The sequence below is a fragment of the Ailuropoda melanoleuca genome, chromosome 2, assembly GCF_002007445.2.
Source record: "Ailuropoda melanoleuca isolate Jingjing chromosome 2, ASM200744v2, whole genome shotgun sequence".
Classification (NCBI taxonomy): Eukaryota; Metazoa; Chordata; class Mammalia; order Carnivora; family Ursidae; genus Ailuropoda; species Ailuropoda melanoleuca.
The window spans coordinates 69,311,341-69,332,520 of record NC_048219.1 but is presented as its reverse complement, the minus strand read 5'-3'; the positions used below and the strand labels follow the sequence as shown (position 1 = coordinate 69,332,520).

The following is a 21,180-nucleotide window of genomic DNA, read 5'->3' as shown; positions in this document are numbered from 1 at the left end:
CGATGCCAAAGGTTTTGGACCTTGCATTATCATTTTCATTTGTTTCTCCCCCACCCCCCATTTTCATTTGTTTCTATATACTTTTCTAACTTCTTCTTTTATTTCCTGTTTGACCCGTTCATTGCTTATTAGCATGTTGTTTAACCTCATAGTATTTGTGATCTTTCCAAATTTTTTCTTGTGGTTGGCTTCTAGTTTAATAGCGTTGTGATCAGAAAAGATGCATTGTATGACTTCAGTCTTTTTGAATTTGTCAAGGATTGTTTTGTGGCTTAATATGTGATCTGTTCTGGAGGATGTTCCACATGTGCCTGAAAAGAATGCATATTCTCCTGTTTTAGGCTGGAATGTTCTGAATATATCTGTTAAATCCATCTGGTCCAGATGGCTGCTACCATCTTCCCCTCTTGCAGAGTGTCATTCAAAGCCATTGTTTCCTTGTTTATTTTCTGTTTAGATGATCTGTCCATTGATGTAGGTGAGGTTTGTTAAAGTGCTCTACTATTATTTTATTATTGTTGATTAGTTCCTTTATTTTTGTTACTGTTTTATGTATTTGGCTCCTCCCATGTTGGATGCATAAGTATTTACAATTTTATATTCTTGTTGGATGTCCCCTTACTTATTATATAATGTCCTGATTTGTCTCTTATTATAGGCTTTGTTTTAAAGTCTGTCTGAACCAATGTAAGTATTGCTACTCTGGCTTTCTTTTCTTTTCTTTCCTTCTTTTCTTTTTCTTAAGATTCTATTTATTTATTTATTTATTTATTTTAGAGAAAGAGAGCACGAGTGGGGGAGGGACAAAGGGGGTGGGAGAAAGAATCTCAAATAGACTCCGTGCTGAGCACGGAGCCTGATGCAGGGCTGGATATCTAGACCCTGAGATCATGACCCAAGACAAAATCAAGAGTTGGAAGCTCAACCGACTGAGCCACCCAGGCACCCCATACTGCAGCTTTCTTTTAACATCCGTTTGCATGAATGGTTTCTCTGTCCCCACTTTCAGTCTGCAGGTGTCTTTAGGTCTAAAATGAGTCTTGTAGGGAGCGTATAGATGGATCTTTTTTTTTTTTTTTGATCCATTTGTCACCCTATATCTTTTGATTGGCATGTTTAATCCATTTACATTCCAAGTAATTATTGATAAATATGTATTTTTCACCATTTTATTGTTTTGTGGTTGTTTCTGAAGATTTTCTCTGTCTTTCTTTCATGGTTTACTGTTTTTCTTTAGTGATTTATTTGGATTTCTTTCTCTTTATTCTTTGCATATTTATTAGTGGTTTTTGATTTGTTGTTACCATTAGGTTTGTATATAACATCTTCTGCATGTAGCAGTGTAAATTAAGTTGATGGTCATTTAAGTTTGAACACATTCTTCTCCCCACGTTTTAGGTATATATTGTCATATTTTATATCCTTTTATTTATGAGTTCCTTGACTGATTTTTTATAAAAATATTCATTTTTACTGCTTTTGTGTTTCCCACCGTCATACATACAGTTTCTTCTTTCCACTCAGAGTCTCTTTTTAGTATTTCTTTTTTCTTTTCTTTTTTTTTTTTTTTTTAGATTTTATTTTATTTATTTGACAGAGACAGCCAGTGAGAGAGGGAACACAAGCAGGGGGAGTGGGAGAGGGAGGAGCCTGATGTGGGGCTCTATCCCAGAACGCTGGGATCACGCCCTGAGCTGAAGGTAGACGCTTAACAACTGTACCACCCAGGCGCCCCACTTTTTAGTATTTCTTGCAAGGCTGGGTTAGTGGTTATGAACTTCTTTAGTTCTTGTTTGTCTGGATAAGTCCTTATCTTTCTCTCTATTCTGAATGATAGATTTGATCACTAGAATATTCTTGGCTGCAGATTTTTTCCATTCAGAACTTTGAATATATCATGCCAATCTCTTCTGGCTTAGAAAGTTTCTGCTGAAAATCCCCTGATAGCCTTATGTGGTTTCCCTTGTATGTTACTGTCTTCTTTTGTCTTTTTTTTTTAAGATTTTATTTATTTATTTGACAGAGATAGAGACAGCCAGTGAGAGAGGGAACACAAGTAGGGGGAGTGGGAGAGGAAGAAGCAGGCTCATAGCGGAGGAGCCTGATGTGGGGCTCGATCCCATCACTCCGGGATCACGCCCTGAGCGGAAGGCAGATGCTTAACCACTGTGCCACCCAGGCACCCCCTTCTTTTGTCTTTCTGCCTTTAAAATTTCTTTAACACTATATTTTGCCAATTTGATTACATTATGTCTTGGTGTGGATCTGCTTTTGTCGGTTTTGATGGGGGTTCTCTGTGCCTCCTGGATCTGGGTATCTCTTTTTTTCCCCAGATTAGAGACGTTTTCAGCTATTATTATTTCTTCAAATACATTTTCTGTCCCCTTTTCTCTTTCTTTGGGACTCCTATAATATAAATGTTATTACATTTGATGGAGTTTCTGGGTTCCTTAAGTCTATTCTCATTTTGCATAATTCTTTTTTCTCTCTTTTGTTCAACTTGCTTACTTTGATTTCATTACTGTGTTTTCTAGGTCATTAATTTGTTCTGTTGCTTCTTCCAAACTGCTGTTCATTGCATCAAGTGTGTTTATAATTTTGTTTATTGTACTCTTCATCTCTGATTGGTTATTTTTTATCTCTGTGTTAAGGGTCCTACTGATGTCTTCCACTCTTTTCTCAAGTCCAATGAGTATTTTTATGATTATTGCTTGAAATACTCTATCAGGCATGTTACTTATATCTCTTTCACTTAGATCTCCAGCCATGTTCTTGTCTTGTTGTTTCATTTGGGTCAAATTTCTCTGTCTTCTCATTTTGTTTAAGTCTCTTTGCCTGTTTCTTTGTGTTAGAAAAGTCAGCTACGTGTCCTGTTCTTGAAGGTAATGGCCTTATGAAGAAGAGGTCCTCTAGTGCCCTGCCAAGTAGTATCCCCTGTTCCCCAGGGCCTGGCACTTCTGGGAGTGTCTCCAATGTGTGTTGCATATGCTCTGCTGTTTCATCCTGGCCACTTTATCCTTTAGGCAGTTTTCTGCAGAGGCTGTTTTTGCCTGTTGTGGGCAGTATTTGTTCCCTGGCCTGACTGTGGTGTTTTTTTTGTTTTTAAAGATTTTTTATTTATTTATTTGACAGATAGAGATAGCCAGCAAGAGAGGGAACACAGGCAGGGGGAGTGGGAGAGGAAGAAGCAGGCTCCCAGCAGAGGAGCCTGACGTGGGGCTCAATCCCAGAATGCCAGGATCACACCCTGAGCCGAAGGCAGACGCTTAACGACTGAGCCACCCAGGCGCCCCAGACTGTGGTGTGTTTTGACTAGGTGTGCTCTGGTCTGCTTGTGAAATGAGACCTGCTGCCAAGGCTCTGCAAAACTCCCAGATTGGGAGATACAGTGTTGGTAGGGCTTTGAGCCAGTCTTTTGGGGGAGAGGGGTCCACCATCCTGGAACCTAGGCAAGCGTGACCAGAAAGGGTGGTTCCGAATTCTCAACATTTGCTGCAACATGGATGGCACTGGAAGAGATAATGCTAAGTGAAATAAGTCAAGCAGAGAAAGACAATTATCATATTGTTTCTCTCATCTATGGAACATAAGAACTAGGATGATTGGTAGGGGAAGAAAGGGATAAAGAAAGGGGGGGGTAATCAGAAGGGGGAATGAAACATGAAAGACTATGGACTATGAGAAGCAAACTGAAGACTTCAGAGGGGAGGGGGTGGGGGAATGGTATAGACTAGTGATGGGTAGTAAGGAGGGCACGTATTGCATGGTGCACTGGGTGTTATACGCAACTAATGAAGCATCGAACTTTGCATCAGAATCCGGGGATGTACTGTATGGTGACTAACATAATATAATAATAAAATAAAAAAAAAAAAGAAAAAGAAAAAAGAAAGGGTGGTTCCACTGGAGCATGGAGTGTAGGGGGTGTTGGGACTTGGTGTAAGCATGCTATGTAGTGAGTGTTGTCACTGCACTGGCTCCAGTTGGTAGTTCTGTGCTTTTGCTGAGGGGTGGGGTAGGGAAATCGAACCCACCAGTTCCTTTGTTCCTGGAAGGTTCTCTCTGTGAATGCTGCTTCTCTGGGATGTCCTCTGAGATGAACAAATAACCTCCCATCTTGTGACCCAGGATGTTCTTGAGGTCACTGTTTTCATGCTGTATGTCTGCAGGCTGTTTGCCCTGCCTTCTCTCCCAGAGCAGCCCCAATGCCTTCAGGCTCTATCTGAGCAAGCCCACTGACCTTTACAACTCTGGGCTTTAAGCCCTGCTTGTAGCAAGAACTCCCGAAATTCGGCCCCTCTCACTTTCCAAGCCAGTTACTGTAGGAATTAGTTTTCCCCATGCACTTCCACGTGTGCTAGTCTGTCTCTCACCCTGCTCTGCTGTCACAGCTACCTCCCAGCTGCTGCGGCCTATATGTTTCTCTCTCAAACCTTGTCTGTGCACATCCTACCTTCATTGATGTGGCCTCTTTTCTATGTTTAGTTGTGGGGTTTGTTCTGCCAGTCTTAAGATTGATTTCTTGGGTATGTAGGATGATTTGAGAGTTATCTAGTTATATTTGCGGGATGAGGTGAGCCTCGGGTCCTCCTGCTCTACCACCATCTTCCCCTCTTGCATGATATATTTTTTTGCATCCTTTTACTTTTAACCTATTTGTATCTCTTGTACATAGCATATAGCGGAATCGTTTTTTTTAAATCCATTTTTCTAATTTATGCCTTTTATTGGCACGTGAAGATTCATATCTGCTATTTTGCTATTTGTTTTCTATATGTTTTATGTGTTTTTTGTTCGTGTATTTCTCCCATTAGTGCCTCCTATTGGGATAAATAGGTATTTCTACTGTACCATTTTAATTTCCTTGTTTCTTTTACTATATATATTTTTTAGTTACTTTCTTAGTGGTTGCTCTGTGGTTTAATTAAAAAACAATGTAGTTTGGATTAATACCAACTCAGTTTCAATAGTACATTAAAAACGTTGCTCCAATATACTCCTTCCCTTCTCCCCTCCTTTTTTGCTGCTATTGTCATATGTATTACATGTTTAAACATTATAAGCCCATCAACAGTTTTTAAAATCTTGCTTTATGCACGTGTTTTGTAAATCAGATAGAATTAAAAAGGGATACAAACAAAATATAGTGTCGTATATATTTACCCATGTAGTTATCTTTATTAGTGTTCTTTATTTCTTCATGTGGATTTGAGTTACTATTGTCCTTTTATTTCAGCTTGAAGGACTCCTTTTAGCATTTCTTGTGGGGCGGGTTGCTAGCAAAAGTTCTGTTTTAATTTATTTGAGAATGTATTTATTTCTCCTTCATTTTTTGAAGTATAGTTTTGCTAGATTAAAGATCCTTGACTGACAGTCTGTCTTTTCTTTCAGCACATTGAATGTGTCATTCAACTTCTTTTGGCCTCCATAGTTTCTGACTAGAAACCATCTGTTAGTCTTACAAGGGTTCCTTTACATGATGAGTGGTTTTCTCTTGATGATTTTAAGATATTCTCATTGTCTTTGAAAGTTTGGTTATGCTGTGTCTAAATGTGGTTTTTTTGAATTTATCCTACTTGGACTTTGTTGAGCTTCTTAAATATATGTACATTAATGTTTTCATCAAGTTTAGGAAGTTCTTAGCCATTATATCTTCAAAGATTCTCTTTATTGATATTCTTTATTTGGTGATGCATCATTTTCTCCTGTGTCCCTTTAATTGTTTAGATATGGTTTCCTTTATTTCTTTGAATATTTAATTGATTTAATTTAACTTTTATTAAAGTTAATTATAATATTAATTATTGTTAATTAACATCTGGGCATCTTCAGGGATGGTTTCCATTGACTGCTTTTTTTTTCTCTACACAGGCCGTACTTTCTTTTTCTTTTTCTTTTTTTTTAAAGATTTTATTTATTTATTTGACAGAGAGACAGCCAATGAGAGAGGGAACACAAGCAGGGGAGTGGGAGAGGAAGAAGCAGGCTCCCAGCAGAGGAGCTGGATGTGGGCCTCAATCCCAGAACACCGGGATCACGCCCTGAGCCAAAGGCAGATGCTTAATGACTGAGCCACCCAGGTGTCCCACAGGCCATACTTTCTGTTTCTTTACATGTCTAGTAATTTTTTGTTGAAAACTAGATATTTTACGTAAAATAATGTGAAAGATATGTGGTAAGATGTGTGGACATCTTATTACCCAGGTCTTCCTTTTAAGAACCTCTTGTTTGCCCTAACTTTTATCATTGCCCCAGCTACCTACAATTTTGAATTGCTGTGGACTGTTTTCAGCAAACACCCTGAGGGAACTAAGTCAGGTCAGACAAGATTAAGCTCTGTGAAAGGAATTTTTCCAGAGACCTGCCCAACAGTCAAACAGTGACTGTTCTTTGGGAGTATAGCTTTTTGTGGAACTCCAAACTTGGGTCTGCCCTTGCTATGGCTGTAAGGCTGCTGATTTTCAAGACTAATGCTGAGCTGGGGAAAGGAGAATGAGAATAGAAGAAGTTAAAATAAAAACTAGGGGGTGCCTGGGCAGCTCAGTCAGTTAATCATCTGCCTTCTGCCCAGGTCATGGTCCCAGGGTCCTGGTATCGAGCCCTATGCTGGGCTTCCCAGGGAGTCTGCCTCTCTCTCTCCCTCTGCCCTTCCCTGTTTGTGCTCACTCTTTCACTCTCTCTCTCTAAGTAAATAAATAAAATCTTTTTTAAAAAAAGAAAACTAGCTGTTTTTAATGAGGTTCAGTCACTTTTCCTGAATAGGTCTTTCTTGATTGTTGCAAGCCTTATAGTAATTTCTAGAATTCTGAAAAAGTTGGTTTTTAACAACTTTTGCCAGTATACTTGTTGCATTTATAGAGGAGCAGAATTCCAGAGGTTCTTAGTCTACCATTCTAGAAGTGTAAGTCATCTATAGGTGCTTTTAAGCCTAGTTTCTATGTGATGGGTGATATTTTAACTGAGAACTAGTTAAGACAGGAAGACAAGGAATGAGAATGACTGAACAATTATCTTAATGAAGAATTGGTGGTAGTAAGTCAGAAATGTGCCAGATACATCAAGAATGGTATTAAAATCAAAATTATATGTTGTTTTTCAGATCCATTCCTTCTGTTCTGTTTGTTAAGAATATCTAGAAGAGCCTGGGGTGGCTGGGTGGCTCCGTCAGTTAAGTGTTTGTCTTCGGCTGGGGTCATGATCCCAGTGTCCTGGGATTGAGACTCTGTTAGGCTCCTGCTCAGCGGGGAGCCTGCTTCGCCTCCCTCCGCCTGCCACTCCCCTTGCTGGTGCTCTCTGTCTCTGTCAAATGAGTAAATAAAATCTGAGGGGAAAAAAAAAATCTAGGAGAGCCTTATAAAGCATACCTAAGATGATTAAGGAGAAAAAGGGACTTATATACAAGGACAGATTAAGATAATTCTACAGGGGCGCCTGGGTGGCACAGCGGTTAAGCCTGTGCCTTCGGCTCAGGGCGTGATCCCGGCTCAGGGCGTGATCCCGGGCGTTCTGGGATCGAGCCCCACATCAGGCTCCTCCGCTATGAGCCTGCTTCTTCCTCTCCCACTCCCCCTGCTTGTGTTCCCTCTCTCGCTGGCTGTCTCTATCTCTGTCGAATAAATAAATAAAATCTTAAAAAAAAAAAAAAAAAAAGATAATTCTACAAGGAAAGACTGAGAGAACTCAATCCAAAATTCATGAAATTACAAAGAATATGCATTAGGGATATCAATTTTTGGACTTAATTATAGAATAATAGACAAATCTTAAAGTTTGATGAAGGCTAATATAAAATAATAAAAGGAAATAACATTTTAAGAGCATACCTTTAGAATTTCTTCCAAGAAATAGGTGAGGCATAACACCTGAAAGTGTCATTAAATTTTGGGATTATAGATCTATGAATGGTTTTTAAATTTTTACTATTTCTTGGAGATACATCAGAGAGACTCTGGAAGCCTTTATAGTCTTTCTGAAACATTCTTTGGTACACCATCTGGGACTAAATGATGTACTAGATGGATACTGATCTAATTCAGTGTAGCATTTACATTGTTAGGATGATTAGTATTATATACTTAAAATTATTCATGTAAAAGTGTTTTGTGTCTTTTTTTTTTTAGGTATGTAAAAGAAGGAGATACTGTGTCTCAGTTTGATAGCATCTGTGAAGTTCAAAGTGATAAAGCTTCTGTTACTATCACTAGTCGTTATGATGGAGTCATTAAAAAACTGTATTATAATCTAGACGATATTGCCTATGTGGGAAAGCCATTAGTAGACATAGAAACGGAAGCTTTAAAAGGTATTGTAAATGTGTTCATCTATTTTGCCGAATTGATTACTGCTGTCCTTTTGTTATTGGGTACCAATTAAAAGAGATGTTTCCTTTTTTTTTTTTTTAAAGATTTTATTTATTTATTTGACAGAGATAGAGACAGCCAGCGAGAGAGGCAACACAAGCAGGGGGAGTGGGAGAGGAAGAAGCAGGCTCATAGCAGAGGAGCCTGATGTGGGGCTCGATCCCATAACGCCGGGATCACGCCCTGAGCCGAAGGCAGACGCTTAACCGCTGTGCCACCCAGGCGCCCTGAGATGTTTACTTTTATTAACTTACAGGATTTAATTTGGTGGTTTAAAAGCTGAAATTAGGAAAAAAGAAAAGGTCCCCTGTGATGAATGATTATCTTCTGACTAGTTACCATGTTAGAAACATATACATTAACAATTTATCTGGAGGCCCGCCTTCTAAAAACCTTCGTTTCTAGATTCAAAGAATCAACAGACTTTCTCAGGAATTAAAGATTCAGGCCTTGAATCCTAGTCACTAATAACAAAAACTGGAGTAGGTGAAGGGTTAAATGTAATAGTGGGATCATTTTGTTTGCCACTGATTCAAAAACAAAAACACTTCCTTGGGGGTGCCTGGCTAAGTCAATCAGTGGAGCATGCAACTCTTGATCTTGGGATCGTGAGTTTGAGCCCCACGTTGGGGGTAGAAATTACTTTTAAAAATTAAATATTAAAAAAACCCCACAGTCTCATTGGTAATGGTTACAAAAACCGAACTTACTGAAGAGAACTGGAAGAGAAAAGAAGGAAAATTATCATGAAAAATGAAGAGATTAGCATTCAGAAGAAGCAGTGACCATGGAACTTAGAAGCAGTAGATGGCCTGACAAAAGTGAATCTGTTGTGACAATGTTGCAAAGGAAAACTAAAACAGTAGGCTCTCTGAGTGGTGGCAAACAGCTGTCTACCTCAGAAATTCCTTATGGCATTGTTGTGATACACTAAAGTTATGTCACCTAGGAAACAGCTTTGCCATCAGGGATTGGCCGGGGTGGGGGGGCTGTGGCATAAGTTTTGTGATGCAACCCTAAGCCAGCAATCTATCTGGGAAGGGCTGAAATAGACATTTTAGTAGTGTAATTCAAAAGTCCAGAACAAATCTGAATTACAGACTTCTGGTTGACTCATAGCTCTGCAGACTATATCATTAACAGCAACAACAAGTAATATCATAGTCATACTTTACAGTTTATAAAAAATTTTGCTTTTATTTTATTTATCCTTAAGTTTTTATCCTGAAGTATTTCAGTTTAACAGATGAAGAAACTAAACAAAACCTATAAAGGTTGGGCGATTTGCCCAATGGTCAGTGACAGAGCCAAATTTAGAAATCAATGGCCTGTCTTTGTCCAGAATATTTTATACTATGACATGCTGCCTCCAAAAGTTGAAGATGGCTTATTGAAGCCTTCTTATTATTTATAATTTTTTGCTATAAAAGCAGGATATGTGCATTGTAGCAAATTGTAAAATTCAGAAAATTAAAAATAAGAAAATTAAAGTATTCCTGCTACTCAGAAATTACCACTCTTAACACTCTAGTATTAAGACATTTTTCTAAGCACACAATTATGCATTGAAATAGTTTTTACCAAAGTAATGTATTCCGCTTGCTGTATTCTAATCTGTTTGCTTAACTAGGTATGTGTTTTCATGACAATACATTTTCATATTTTACCTGATAATCAGACTGTATTTAAATTTCCCCAGTTGCTCCCAAAAAGTCTTTGAAATTTCAGTTGGTTTGTTCAAACTGAGGTCCAATATGGGACCAGACATGGCCCATGATCTCTTTTCACATGACTCATACTCTTTCCCATTTTGTTTCGTGACACTGACTTGTGGACAGGACTGTGCCATTTGTTTTGTAAAATGTCACATCTTTGAGATTTGTCTTATTGCTCCTTCATGGTGGTTCTTGGGTGGTTCCTACCATTCTTATAGTTCCTACAAACCGGAAGCAAGTTTGAAAGGCTAGGTTCAAGTCACATATTTGCCTAGAATACATCATGGATCACACTGTGTACTTCATATAGCTTCACATCAAGACACATCTAGATGACCTGCTATAGTGATGCTAAGTTTAGACAGTGGATTAGGATAATGATGACCCTTGCCCCACCACTGTAGTTATGTTTTACCTTTTGCAACCTGGAAGTTATCTATATGTTGTTACTTTGGCACTATGTAGATAGTTTATAATCATTTGAGAATCCTTGTCTAAATCGACAGTTGCTTTAGGGGTTGTGGAATGATGATTTTTTGATTCTGTCATTCTTTTTACATTGTTAGCTGGCATTCTGTAAAGTGGAGCTTCACCCTCATCAACTGGGCCTATTAGTTACTCCGAAATACAGTTCCTACTGGAAAGACAGATGCTTAATTTTTTTCCCTTACCAAGGAATTGCTTTTAATAGTGATATTAAATTTCCAGCTTTCTCTTTGTGTGTATTCAGTTGATTTGCTGTGTTAAATCTATTATAATTGTTCTTTTTCATGCTGAAATTGTTAATAGTAGTGACCATTTCAGGGTGGCTCCTGTGCGTTCTTACACATGACTCCATTAATTTTCAAAAGCTTTCTTGCTTTTGGCACAAGAAGATGATTAGGACTCACCTTGTATGTTTCCTACCTGAGATCTGGAATTATCCGTTTCTTCAGGGCTCTTGTTCCTTGTAATGTGGAGTGGACAAGAGACCATAATTTAGGTAGTAGGGGTGCTTCCTATTATCTTGATTCCAAATGTCTATTGAAAGGCATGATTTAGGAATATTCTTTTTAGGAAAAAAGAATTTCCTTTCAAAATTGCATGAAACACAAAATTATTTTGATGGATCAATGACTATTATTATTATTATTATTATTATTATTCAGTTAGGACCTAAAAAGGCAAGAGGCAAGAGGCACAAACTGAGAGCGCTGAATCCTAACCACTAGACCACCAGGGAGCATCAGTCTGGGCACAAATTGAGGCAAGCAAAGATGCTGAGCACTATTATGGATGTCATTAAATTAAAACACCCAGTCAGGTGTTGTAGGCCAGATTAGATACCAATTTAGGCCATCTAAAACAATGAATTATTTGTATGAACAAGTAAACAATCGAGACTTATGGGGTTTTTATTGTTTGGTTTTAGAGTTTATTTTGGCATTTTCAATGAGATTCAACTTAATAAATCTTGATATATAGCAAAATACGAAGTCAAAGAGCTGTTTCAGAGTAGGGGTGTTTTTTCTAGAGAATTGTTTCACAAAAATTAATCTCCTATGTATCATGAATGAATCTCAAAAATGTATGCTGAGCAAAAAAAACCAGACAAAAAAGAGAACATGCTATATGGTCTATGTGCATAAAATTTTAGAAAATGCAAACTAATATAAAGACCAAAAACTGATTAGTGGTTGCCTGGGTATAAGGAATCTTTTAGGGGTGGTGGATATGTTCCTTATCCTGATTGTTGTGATGGTTTATAGGCATATGCATATTTCAAGTTTATCAAGTTTTATATTTTACATATGTGAGGTTTGTCTGTAAAAAAATGAGATTGCATAGGTTATGTTCAGAATAAAAATTATCTGTTAATATTCCTCATAGAGAACTGATCATTTGCTAGCTATTCTGTTTTGTTTGCTAGTCACAGTGTAATCTGAACAATTATTTTGCATTGTAGTTTTATTTTTGCATATATGCCTTTTTGCTCTTATATTTGTGTTTTAATGTATTTTTTTACTGTAAGAAAAAACTATGTATTATAAGGAAACCGATAGAACAGTAGATTCAATTTAATGAGACATTTATATGTGACTCTCCTTAATTCAGAAATGGGAAAGGTTTCTAAATATTTTGTATACCTTTTCTTCAGCAGGAATTTGTAATAATATTCGATTTGTTTATATTGTTGTTTACTTCCGTGCTAGGAAAACCAATTATACTATAAATCAAAAATCAGTGAACAAAAAGTCTTTTAGAAGCTTAAGATACATTATTTCTATTTTACAGGTGGAAAATAATTATAGCATAGAACTATCAAGGGTATAAGAGATCAAAACTAGACATTGTAATAGTAGTATTGGAAGTTAATCCTGTCTTCTAATGCTTGTTTAAGTGATACTTTGTGGTACTGTCTTGTGTGTGTGTGTGTGTGTGTGTGTAACTATCTTTTGTAACATGGTGTTGTTGTCTGCTTTTTGAGGCCAGAGTATCAAGGATAAACTGGACTCACTTATGCTACCTTGTATGTGTGACATTTAGAAGGCATATACTGTTGTGCTCGTGTCCACAGCGCATATACTAGAAGGCATATACTATCAAAAAATATATATTATAAGTTGAAATCCAGTTATTTAATATTACCAAGATTATATCAAAGCTATTCCATGTCTGCTGTAAACTTATAAGTATATTGCCATTTATTCTTTTTACAGCTAACCTGGCTTTTTCTAGTCTCTATTTGACAAAGTAAAATGGCTCCTCTCTTTCTTAAATAGCTGAAGTTTTTTATACCAGCTTCTCAAAATCATTTATTTGAGGGAATCGTTAGTTTTATTTTTTTAACTTTATATATTTTACTCCTTCTTAAAGTGAGAGTATTGAGTATAGCCTAGAATCTTTTTTGATTACACAGGAACATGTTAATGAACATTTATTATTCTGGAAACAACACAATTCTGCATCTGGTTTTTGGTTTTTCAGCCTACTTCTTAGCATTGTCATTGTGCCCAGCCATGATTCTCCTTCCTGACTTTCTGGGAACACCGATAGCTAAAGTTTGTTAAGAAGTAGGTACAAAGAAGAAAAAGTAAGATCTGGAGTCTAAATTCCTTTTTTTCTGGAGCAAGGGCATGGTTTTAATGATGAGGCTGTGTGGCAGCTGTTTTAGGTATTCTGATCCTAAAGCTATGTGCAGAATTAAGTTGCCAGAATGTCTGACCACCACTTCTATACCTAATTAATCCTCATTGAGGAGTCTTGCCACCATGGGGAAGTATTAAGGAAAGAGAAGGAGAAACATAAGCTATAGCAGAATTCTATATAAAACTAATGTTATCCTTCCATTATATTGTATTTATCCTTTAACATCACCGTCTACCACTGACTGAATGCTTTCTCTGTGCTAATGCTATATATACATTATTTCATGTAATCACGTAGATTAAGTTATCTAGATTATTATTTGCATTTGACACATGCATCATTGAGACCCACAGAGGTTTAATATCTTGCCTGTGGTCACATAGCTAGTACCTGGCGAACTATGATTTGACCCTAGCTCTTTTAATTCTAAAGCCCGTATTCCTAACCACTTTGTTACACTGAAAATTCTGTTCAGAGACTATGAGTATCAGCTCCATTCTGCATCTAGAACACTGGGACTGAATTTCTAGCACTGTTCATATGCATATTTATGAAAATCTGCTAAAACCACATAAATTAGGTGTCCCATAGAGTTTATAATCTATTTTTTAAAGATTTATTTATTTAGATAGAAAGATCATGAGTGGGAGAGGCAGAGGGAGAGGGAGAGAAAATCCATAGCAGACTCCATGCTGAGCCCACATGGGGCTTGATCTCACGATCCTGAGATCATGACCTGAGCCATGACCATCACCGACATCTAACCAACTGCACCACCCAGGCACCACCCCACAAAGAGTTTTTAATATTAAAATGCTTACTAGTATTGATACAGTGTTCTGAGTTAAAGAAAAGCTCTTTGAGGGGTGTCTGGGTGGCTCCGTTGAGTGTCTGACTCTTGATTTCAGCTCAGGTCATGATCTCAGGGTCGTGGGACTGAGCCCCATGTAGGGCTCTGTGGTCAGCACAGAGTCTGCTTGTCCCTCTCCCTCTCCCCCCCCCCGACTCACATTGTCTCTCCCTTCCTCTCTCTCAAATACATAAATAAAAATCTTAAAAAAATTATCTCTAACATAAAACAGTTCTAAGAACATAGCATGTCATTCAATTAAATTATACTCAGTGATATAAATTGCAGAATATAATGCCTGGGCATAATAAGTGGGCAATAAAGGGCAGCTATAGCTTAGTTTTGTTCAACCAGTTGTAGATGGAGTTGATTGAATTAGCTGTTTCAGTAATTTGATGTGAAAAAGAAAATGCAGTGGGATCTCATTGGTTTGAGTATCATCAATTCTCAATTTATGATCACTTATAAAGGAACTAAACTGAGTTTACCTTTGTTCTACGAGGAAAGATCTTCCTAAGCAGTTTTGCAGAGAGAAAAGTTTAAAACTTTTTATGATAACAAATTCTTTCAAACACCCTTGAGTGCTTTAGTATTTCAAAACATTTTTTCTACAAGAATTTCCCAATTAAGTAAATTAATTGACTACTTAATGTAGTTTTTAGAAATAGTTCTTAAAATACCTAAGAATATTGCAACGTCAGTTTTCATATTTTTACTAATTCAAATTAATTTTTTATTTAGTTAATCTGAAATAATAGTTCTATTATAAATTTGTATCACATGAGGAATTCTGGAAACATTAAATTGACAGTTTTCATGACAAAAAGTGATTATTTACCAGAGTTCTTTTGTTCTTTTTAAAAATTTAAGTAAGGCTTTTAAAACTGTGTATTCTAAATCCACTACTGAAAGGATAAAATCCCACATATTATAGTGCTAGAACCATGAAAATCATATCACTTGGGGGAGAGTTATGAAATTTTAGGTTAGCCTTAACTCCATCCCTTAGGGTCTGTTTCTACATTGGTAAAATTGAGACATATGCCCTGCATTCCTGTAATAGTGTTGTGATCATAAAAGGAGAAAATATGTATAAAAACACTTAGAGAATGATTTAAAGTACTATGTAGGAAGGTGGTATTTTAGTGCAGAAGAGAGCTTTCTTCCAGCAACTACCTGACCACTACAAATAATATATAATATGAATGACTTCTAACCAATGAATTTGTTTTATTACTCATATTTATACCCAAATTACTCTAAAAGGCAGTACTACTTGGTCACATATCAATGTTTTCCGAAAGGTGAGTAGCAGTAAATTCAGTGATCTTTTGGAAATATATAACTTTTATATATTTCTGGGCATTTATACATTTGTCATATTCCAGCAAATACACATTAATTCAGGTTTTATTTGGAATTCCTGCAATTGAATCTCCTTGGGTTCCCTGTGCATCTTAGTTCCTAATGCTCATCTTTCTTACTAGTTTCTCCAATAACTTTAACAGTGTGGACAATACTACAGGGTTTCTCAAGTTGCAACAAAACTCTACCTTGAACAATAGGAGCTGTATTCTAGCTTCTGTGACCACAAAGAAAATTTACTAGGGTCGTGAACTAATGGAAACAGCACGCGGTGAGGCATCCCTCGGAATGAATCCCAGCTCCACGGTTTCTTAGCTGTGTGAACTTAAGCCAATCATTTCATCTTTCAAGTGTCAATTTTTTTTAACCTGTAGAATGGGATAATAACACCTATCTTACACAGTTGAAGATTAAATTATGATATTGCATCTAGTGTAGCATTTGACATATAATAGGTGCTTGTGGGGGAGGAAAAGTAATTCTCCCACTAACCTTCTGAGTTCTTAGCTGAGACTTCTTGTAATAAAAGACAGATTAACAAGAGAAAAACAGAAGTTTATTAACATGTATACCTCATCTATGCCAGGGAAAGATGAGTAACTCAAAGAGATGGCTTTAGAGTTTAGGCTTAAATATCATTTTGATAGAGAAAGGGGAAGTGGGATGTTGGCTTCTTAGGATGTTGGCTTTTTCGGGAAGATGAATGGGCCCTTAGAGAACAGATGGGAGGTATGACAATTGGGCCCAAGTTCAAGTGTAGTGCTGACTTCTAGTCTCTCCTATGATGGGAGTCAGTCTTGCCTGGTGGATGAAAAGGCTTTATGACAGTTGAGTTCCTTCTGGACGATCTGTCTTTAGGCACTGGAGAATTTAGGGAATGCCTTTCCCTGCATTTGCTGTTTTTCAAGTGCCTATAGCTCAAAATAATCAGTATATGAAAGTGGCATATTTGGGGTGGCATAGTCTGCTACCCTACGTGCTCAATTCAAGTTTTTTGTTTGTTTTGTTTTCCCTTCCTCACCTTGAGGGGAACTTTGAGAGCTCCATTGGGCCAGTTCATAGACCAGTGAAGAAGAATGAAGAAATTGTCTTTCCATAGGTACAGCAGTGGAGAATTGTGATTTACTTTGAATGGAATGTCAGAGCAAATTCAGTTGTCTGCTTTCAGCGGCCTAGTCTCTGATTCACTCATTCTCACAGAAGTTTCTGCTGTACAGCATGGATTTCCAAGCATTAGAACTTGACAATTAAATGCTCTCAGAATTTTTTTATTTTTGGTTGTAGAAATACATGCGAATAGCCTGGGGTAGTTTTTTATCTGTTGGCACTCTAGATTTAGAGAATAGACCAACCAAATTAGCATTAGCCATGAAAATAAAATCTTCCACAGCATTCCTTAAGCCGTTTTCAAAGCAGAAGAAAATGTTACATGCTTTATGTTAGGAAAGCGCTTTAAGATTGTTACAGATTTTATATGATTCTTTCATGTCATTTGTCTCACATTGGATTTTTATTGATTACCATTTGCAAATATAAATGAGAAATTTGTTAGGGGAGTGTTTAAAATACAAAACGTTTAAAAATGTATTGAAGAAGCTCTCACTTTTTAACTTGTAGCTGCTGCATGATTCTAGCAGAAATGAAGTAAACACCAGGTAATAATCAACATCCTACAGCACTAGGTAGCTGTACCTCCCTTCCCCCCCCCCCCACATCTGTTTTGCATTGTGAAGTTGTGTCTTCCCACTTTGGAGTAGCCTGACTAGTATGCTTTTGAGTATATGTTTAAGTTGAATTTATTTATATATTATAAGCCATGAAGCTTTTTTTTTTTACTTTTTAATATTTTCAACTAAAGAGTAAAATTTTACCTTGTTGACCAGATTCAGAAGAAGATGTGGTTGAAACTCCCGCTGTGTCCCATGATGAGCACACACACCAAGAGATAAAGGGCCAGAAAACACTGGCAACTCCTGCAGTTCGCCGCCTAGCAATGGAAAATAATGTAAGTTGTGTTAATATTTAAGTGTGAGGTTACATAGAAAATACACATTTGTATTGATGAAAAGTTAGCCAACTGTTCCATGAACAGATGGCTCAAGTTGAGATTAGAGAAAAATGATAATGTGTGTTACTGAAAAGTGTTGCAGAAAAGCACCAGTGAGAAATGAGAAATTGCAAACTTATTACTTACATTAATTAAGCCGTGTGGTTTTATTATTTTTCCTTAAAGCCTAATAAAAGTCAGGGCCACCATCTACTGGACACTTGTAAATACTAGTGTCTTAGGTCAGGTCCCCTAGAAGCCAGCTTGAGACAGGGATTTGGATGCATGTGATGGATTGATTGAGGGCAGGAATAACTTTTCTGAGAATGAGGGAAGCAGGTAGAGAAGGGAAATGGGCCGGGCAAGAATGTGGTCTCAAGGATCTGATCCAATGGGGTTAGGAAAAACCATTGAAATTGTACTGACTTGAGACAAGGAGACCAGCCTTTCGTATTCCCTCTTATCAGCCAGTCATTGGCACTTATCCAGGGCTAAGTGGCTCCCAGGTACTGGAATCAGTATGTATGCATTATCTCATTTAATTTTTACAATGATACTGTCAGTTACGGGGACTATTTGGAGACTTGGAGAGGTGAAGTAACAGGTCCAGGGTCACACAGCTAACACAGTGGTGAGGCCAGGGTTCTGAAGTGAGTCTCTGTGACTCCAAAACCAGTACCCTTAATCATGATATACTGCCTCAACAATTACTGCGTCCGTTACTTGAGCATTTATGAGTCATACACTGTGTGCACACACATTCTCTCCAATCGTCACAGCCACCCTGCAGGGTAGTTTGGATTATCCCCATTTTGCAAATGAGAAAGGGCAGGGAAACTGATTAATTGCCTCAAATCAGATAAGTAGCTGAACTTGGGATTTGAACACATCTGTTCTCTTCCAAACTTGGGTTCTTTGCACTGTGCCTCACAGTGCAGGGTTTTTGTCTGTTTTTGAGAGAGGTGGTTAAGTTACAGTGGGAAAAAACAAAAGCTTACATTTTAGAAATACGTATGAGTCATTAAAATGTTCATATCCCTTCAGACACTTATCCTACCATTGGGAGACTATCCCAAGGAAATAATCCAGGATACGTTCTTCCAAGTGTCTTATATAGCCAAAAGTGAGAAGGCACATACAGGTTTAAAATGAGGGATATGCTTGGGTAAATTATGCTAAGGATTTTATTTATTTATGAGAGAAAGCAAGAGAGAGAGCGGAGGGAAGAGCAAAGGGAGAGAGATAAGCAGACTTCCCTGAGTACAGAGGCCAACACAGGGCTCAATCCCAGGACCCTGAGGTCATGACCCGAGCTGAAACCAAGAGTCGGGGCACTCAACCAACTAAGCCAACCCAGGTGCCCCTAGGTAAAATATATTTTAAACCTTTAATGAAAATTATGTAGCAATTAAATATGTTCAATATGAAGACTAGCATAATAGAAAATAGAAATAATATGGAACACTACATTGTGAATGGCATCAGATGAAAGATTGATGTTATGTATTCCTTTGAAAGTTATAGTGATGCCTGGGTGGCTCAGTTGGTTAAGCCTCTGCCTTTGGCTCAGGTTGTGATCCCAGGGTCCTGGGATTGAGTCCCGCATCTGGCTCCCCGCTAAGCTTCTCTTTCTGCCTGCTGCTCCCCTGCTTGTGTTCTCTCTCTGACAAATAAATAAATGAAATCTCAAAAAAAAAAAAAATGAAAGTTATAAAGTATTTTACTAATGTTTTTCTTAATTATATAGAAAAACTACTGGGGTACCTGAATGACTCAGTCGGCTAAGCGACTGCCTTCGGCTTCGGCTTCGGTCATGATCTCAGGGTCCTGGGATCTAGCTCTGCATCGGGCTTCCTGCTCAGTGGGGAGCCTGCTTCTCCCTCTGCCTCTGCCTCTTGTGCTCTGTCTCACTCTCTCACTGTATCTCAAATAAATAAATAAAATCTTTAAAAAAGAAAAAAAGCGAAACTACATATAGCAATGCATGATTTTGCTTTCCTATACCATTTCTTTTTCTTTTTTTTTTTAAAAGATTTTATTTATTTATTTGACAGAGATAGAGACAGCCAGTGAGAGAGGGAACACAAGCAGGGGGAGTGGGAGAGGAAGAAGCAGGCTCATAGCGGAGGAGCCTGATGTGGGGCTCGATCCCACAATGCTGGGATCACGCCCTGAGCCGAAGGCAGACGCTTAACCGCTGTGCCACCCAGGAGCCCCTCCTATACCATTTCTTGAAGATGTATATGATTAGTAGAATATTTGTATAATTACCAGAAATTACTAGATTACTTACTATAAATCACCTTTTCTTTTTCTGAAGTTTACATATTTATGAATTATATTTGTTTTAAAGTTAAAAACCAGTGTCATTTACAGTTATTGAAATTACCTAAAAATTACTTAAATCCCCAGAATTCTTTGTTATAAACTAAATGTTTGACATGATAAAGTCCTTTATTCTGAAGTCATCGTTAGAGAAGCACTAGTACAAATGATGCAGGACTTAACCCTGAGAAATTAATAAATATATGGTAAGTATGAAGCTGTCATCTAAGCTTATCTGTCTTTTTATTTAAACAATTTCATTTAATGAGAACGTTTTATCTCTGTACCAACATAGAAGGGGATTAAAGCCAGATCACAGTGTTTCCAGAGAGAATCATGAACGTTTTAGGTTTCTGGACCCAGTTCCTGTGTGTGTATTGGGGGTGGGGATGTTTCCCACAACAACAAGCAATTCTCTGGACACCAATTGGATATCCTACAATTCAGGTCTGTTGATAGTGTCAGAATTGACAGGTTAATGATTCATTCCTGCAAGACTGCTCGCCCTCCCCCACAACACTTCAGATGCTCTCAAGTCAGGTTATCACCTATGCTTCTGACCAGCTGGCTACCGATAGGAGTTTCCATTGACACTCTCCAACTCAGCATGCCAATCGCAGGCCCAGGTTATTACCTGTACTTCTGACCTATTGGCTATGGATGGGAGGTCTGCACAGTCCTCTCTTTGGGTTTGATTAATTTGCTAGAGCAGCTCACAGAATTTAGGAAACCTATTTACTCACTAGATTACCGATTTATTATAAAAGAATACAACTCCGGAACAGCCAGGTGGAGGGACACAGAGCAACATATGTAGAAAGAGGCATAGAGGTTCTATGGCCTCTCCAGGTGTGCCACTCTCCCCAAATCTACACGTGTTTACAACCTGGAGGCTCTCTAAACTCAGTTCTTTTGGGTTTTCTTTGAAGACTTTATTACATAGTCATGACTGATTAAATCATTATCCATTGACAACTGATTCAACCTCCTGCCCTTTTCCCCTCTCCAGATTTGGAGTAGGGGACTAAAAGTTCAACCTCTAATCATAGGGTTGGTTCCCCTGGCAACCAGCCTCCATTTTTAGTTCCCTGAGGGCTATCCAAAAGTTCATTAACATAACAAAAGAGACCTCTTTACACAGGTCCTTTCAAGGGTTTTAGGAGCTCTGTGCCAGAAATGGGGAGAAAGACAAAAAATAGACTTACTATAAGTCACAATCTCACAATGAGTATCTAGTGGAAAGAGGAATTACGTCATTTATTATTATATAGAAACAATAAGGGGCGCCTGGGTGGTTCAGTCGGTTAAGCATCTGCCTTTGGCTCAGGTCATGATCTCAGGGTCCTGATTTCGAGCCCCTGTAGGACTCCCTGCTCAGTGGGGAGTCTG

At 37.9% G+C, this 21,180-nt stretch overlaps 1 protein-coding gene across 1 annotated transcript in view; it reads left to right on the top strand.

The window, feature by feature from the left end:
• Positions 1-21,180, top strand: part of DBT (dihydrolipoamide branched chain transacylase E2) — a 47,297-nt gene that overhangs the window by 13,713 nt on the left and 12,404 nt on the right. Inside the window, exons 4-5 of the mRNA XM_002920777.4 lie at positions 8,121-8,302; positions 17,303-17,424. Coding sequence (XP_002920823.2) covers positions 8,121-8,302; positions 17,303-17,424 — 304 coding nt within the window. The remainder of the gene's footprint in view (positions 1-8,120; positions 8,303-17,302; positions 17,425-21,180) is intronic.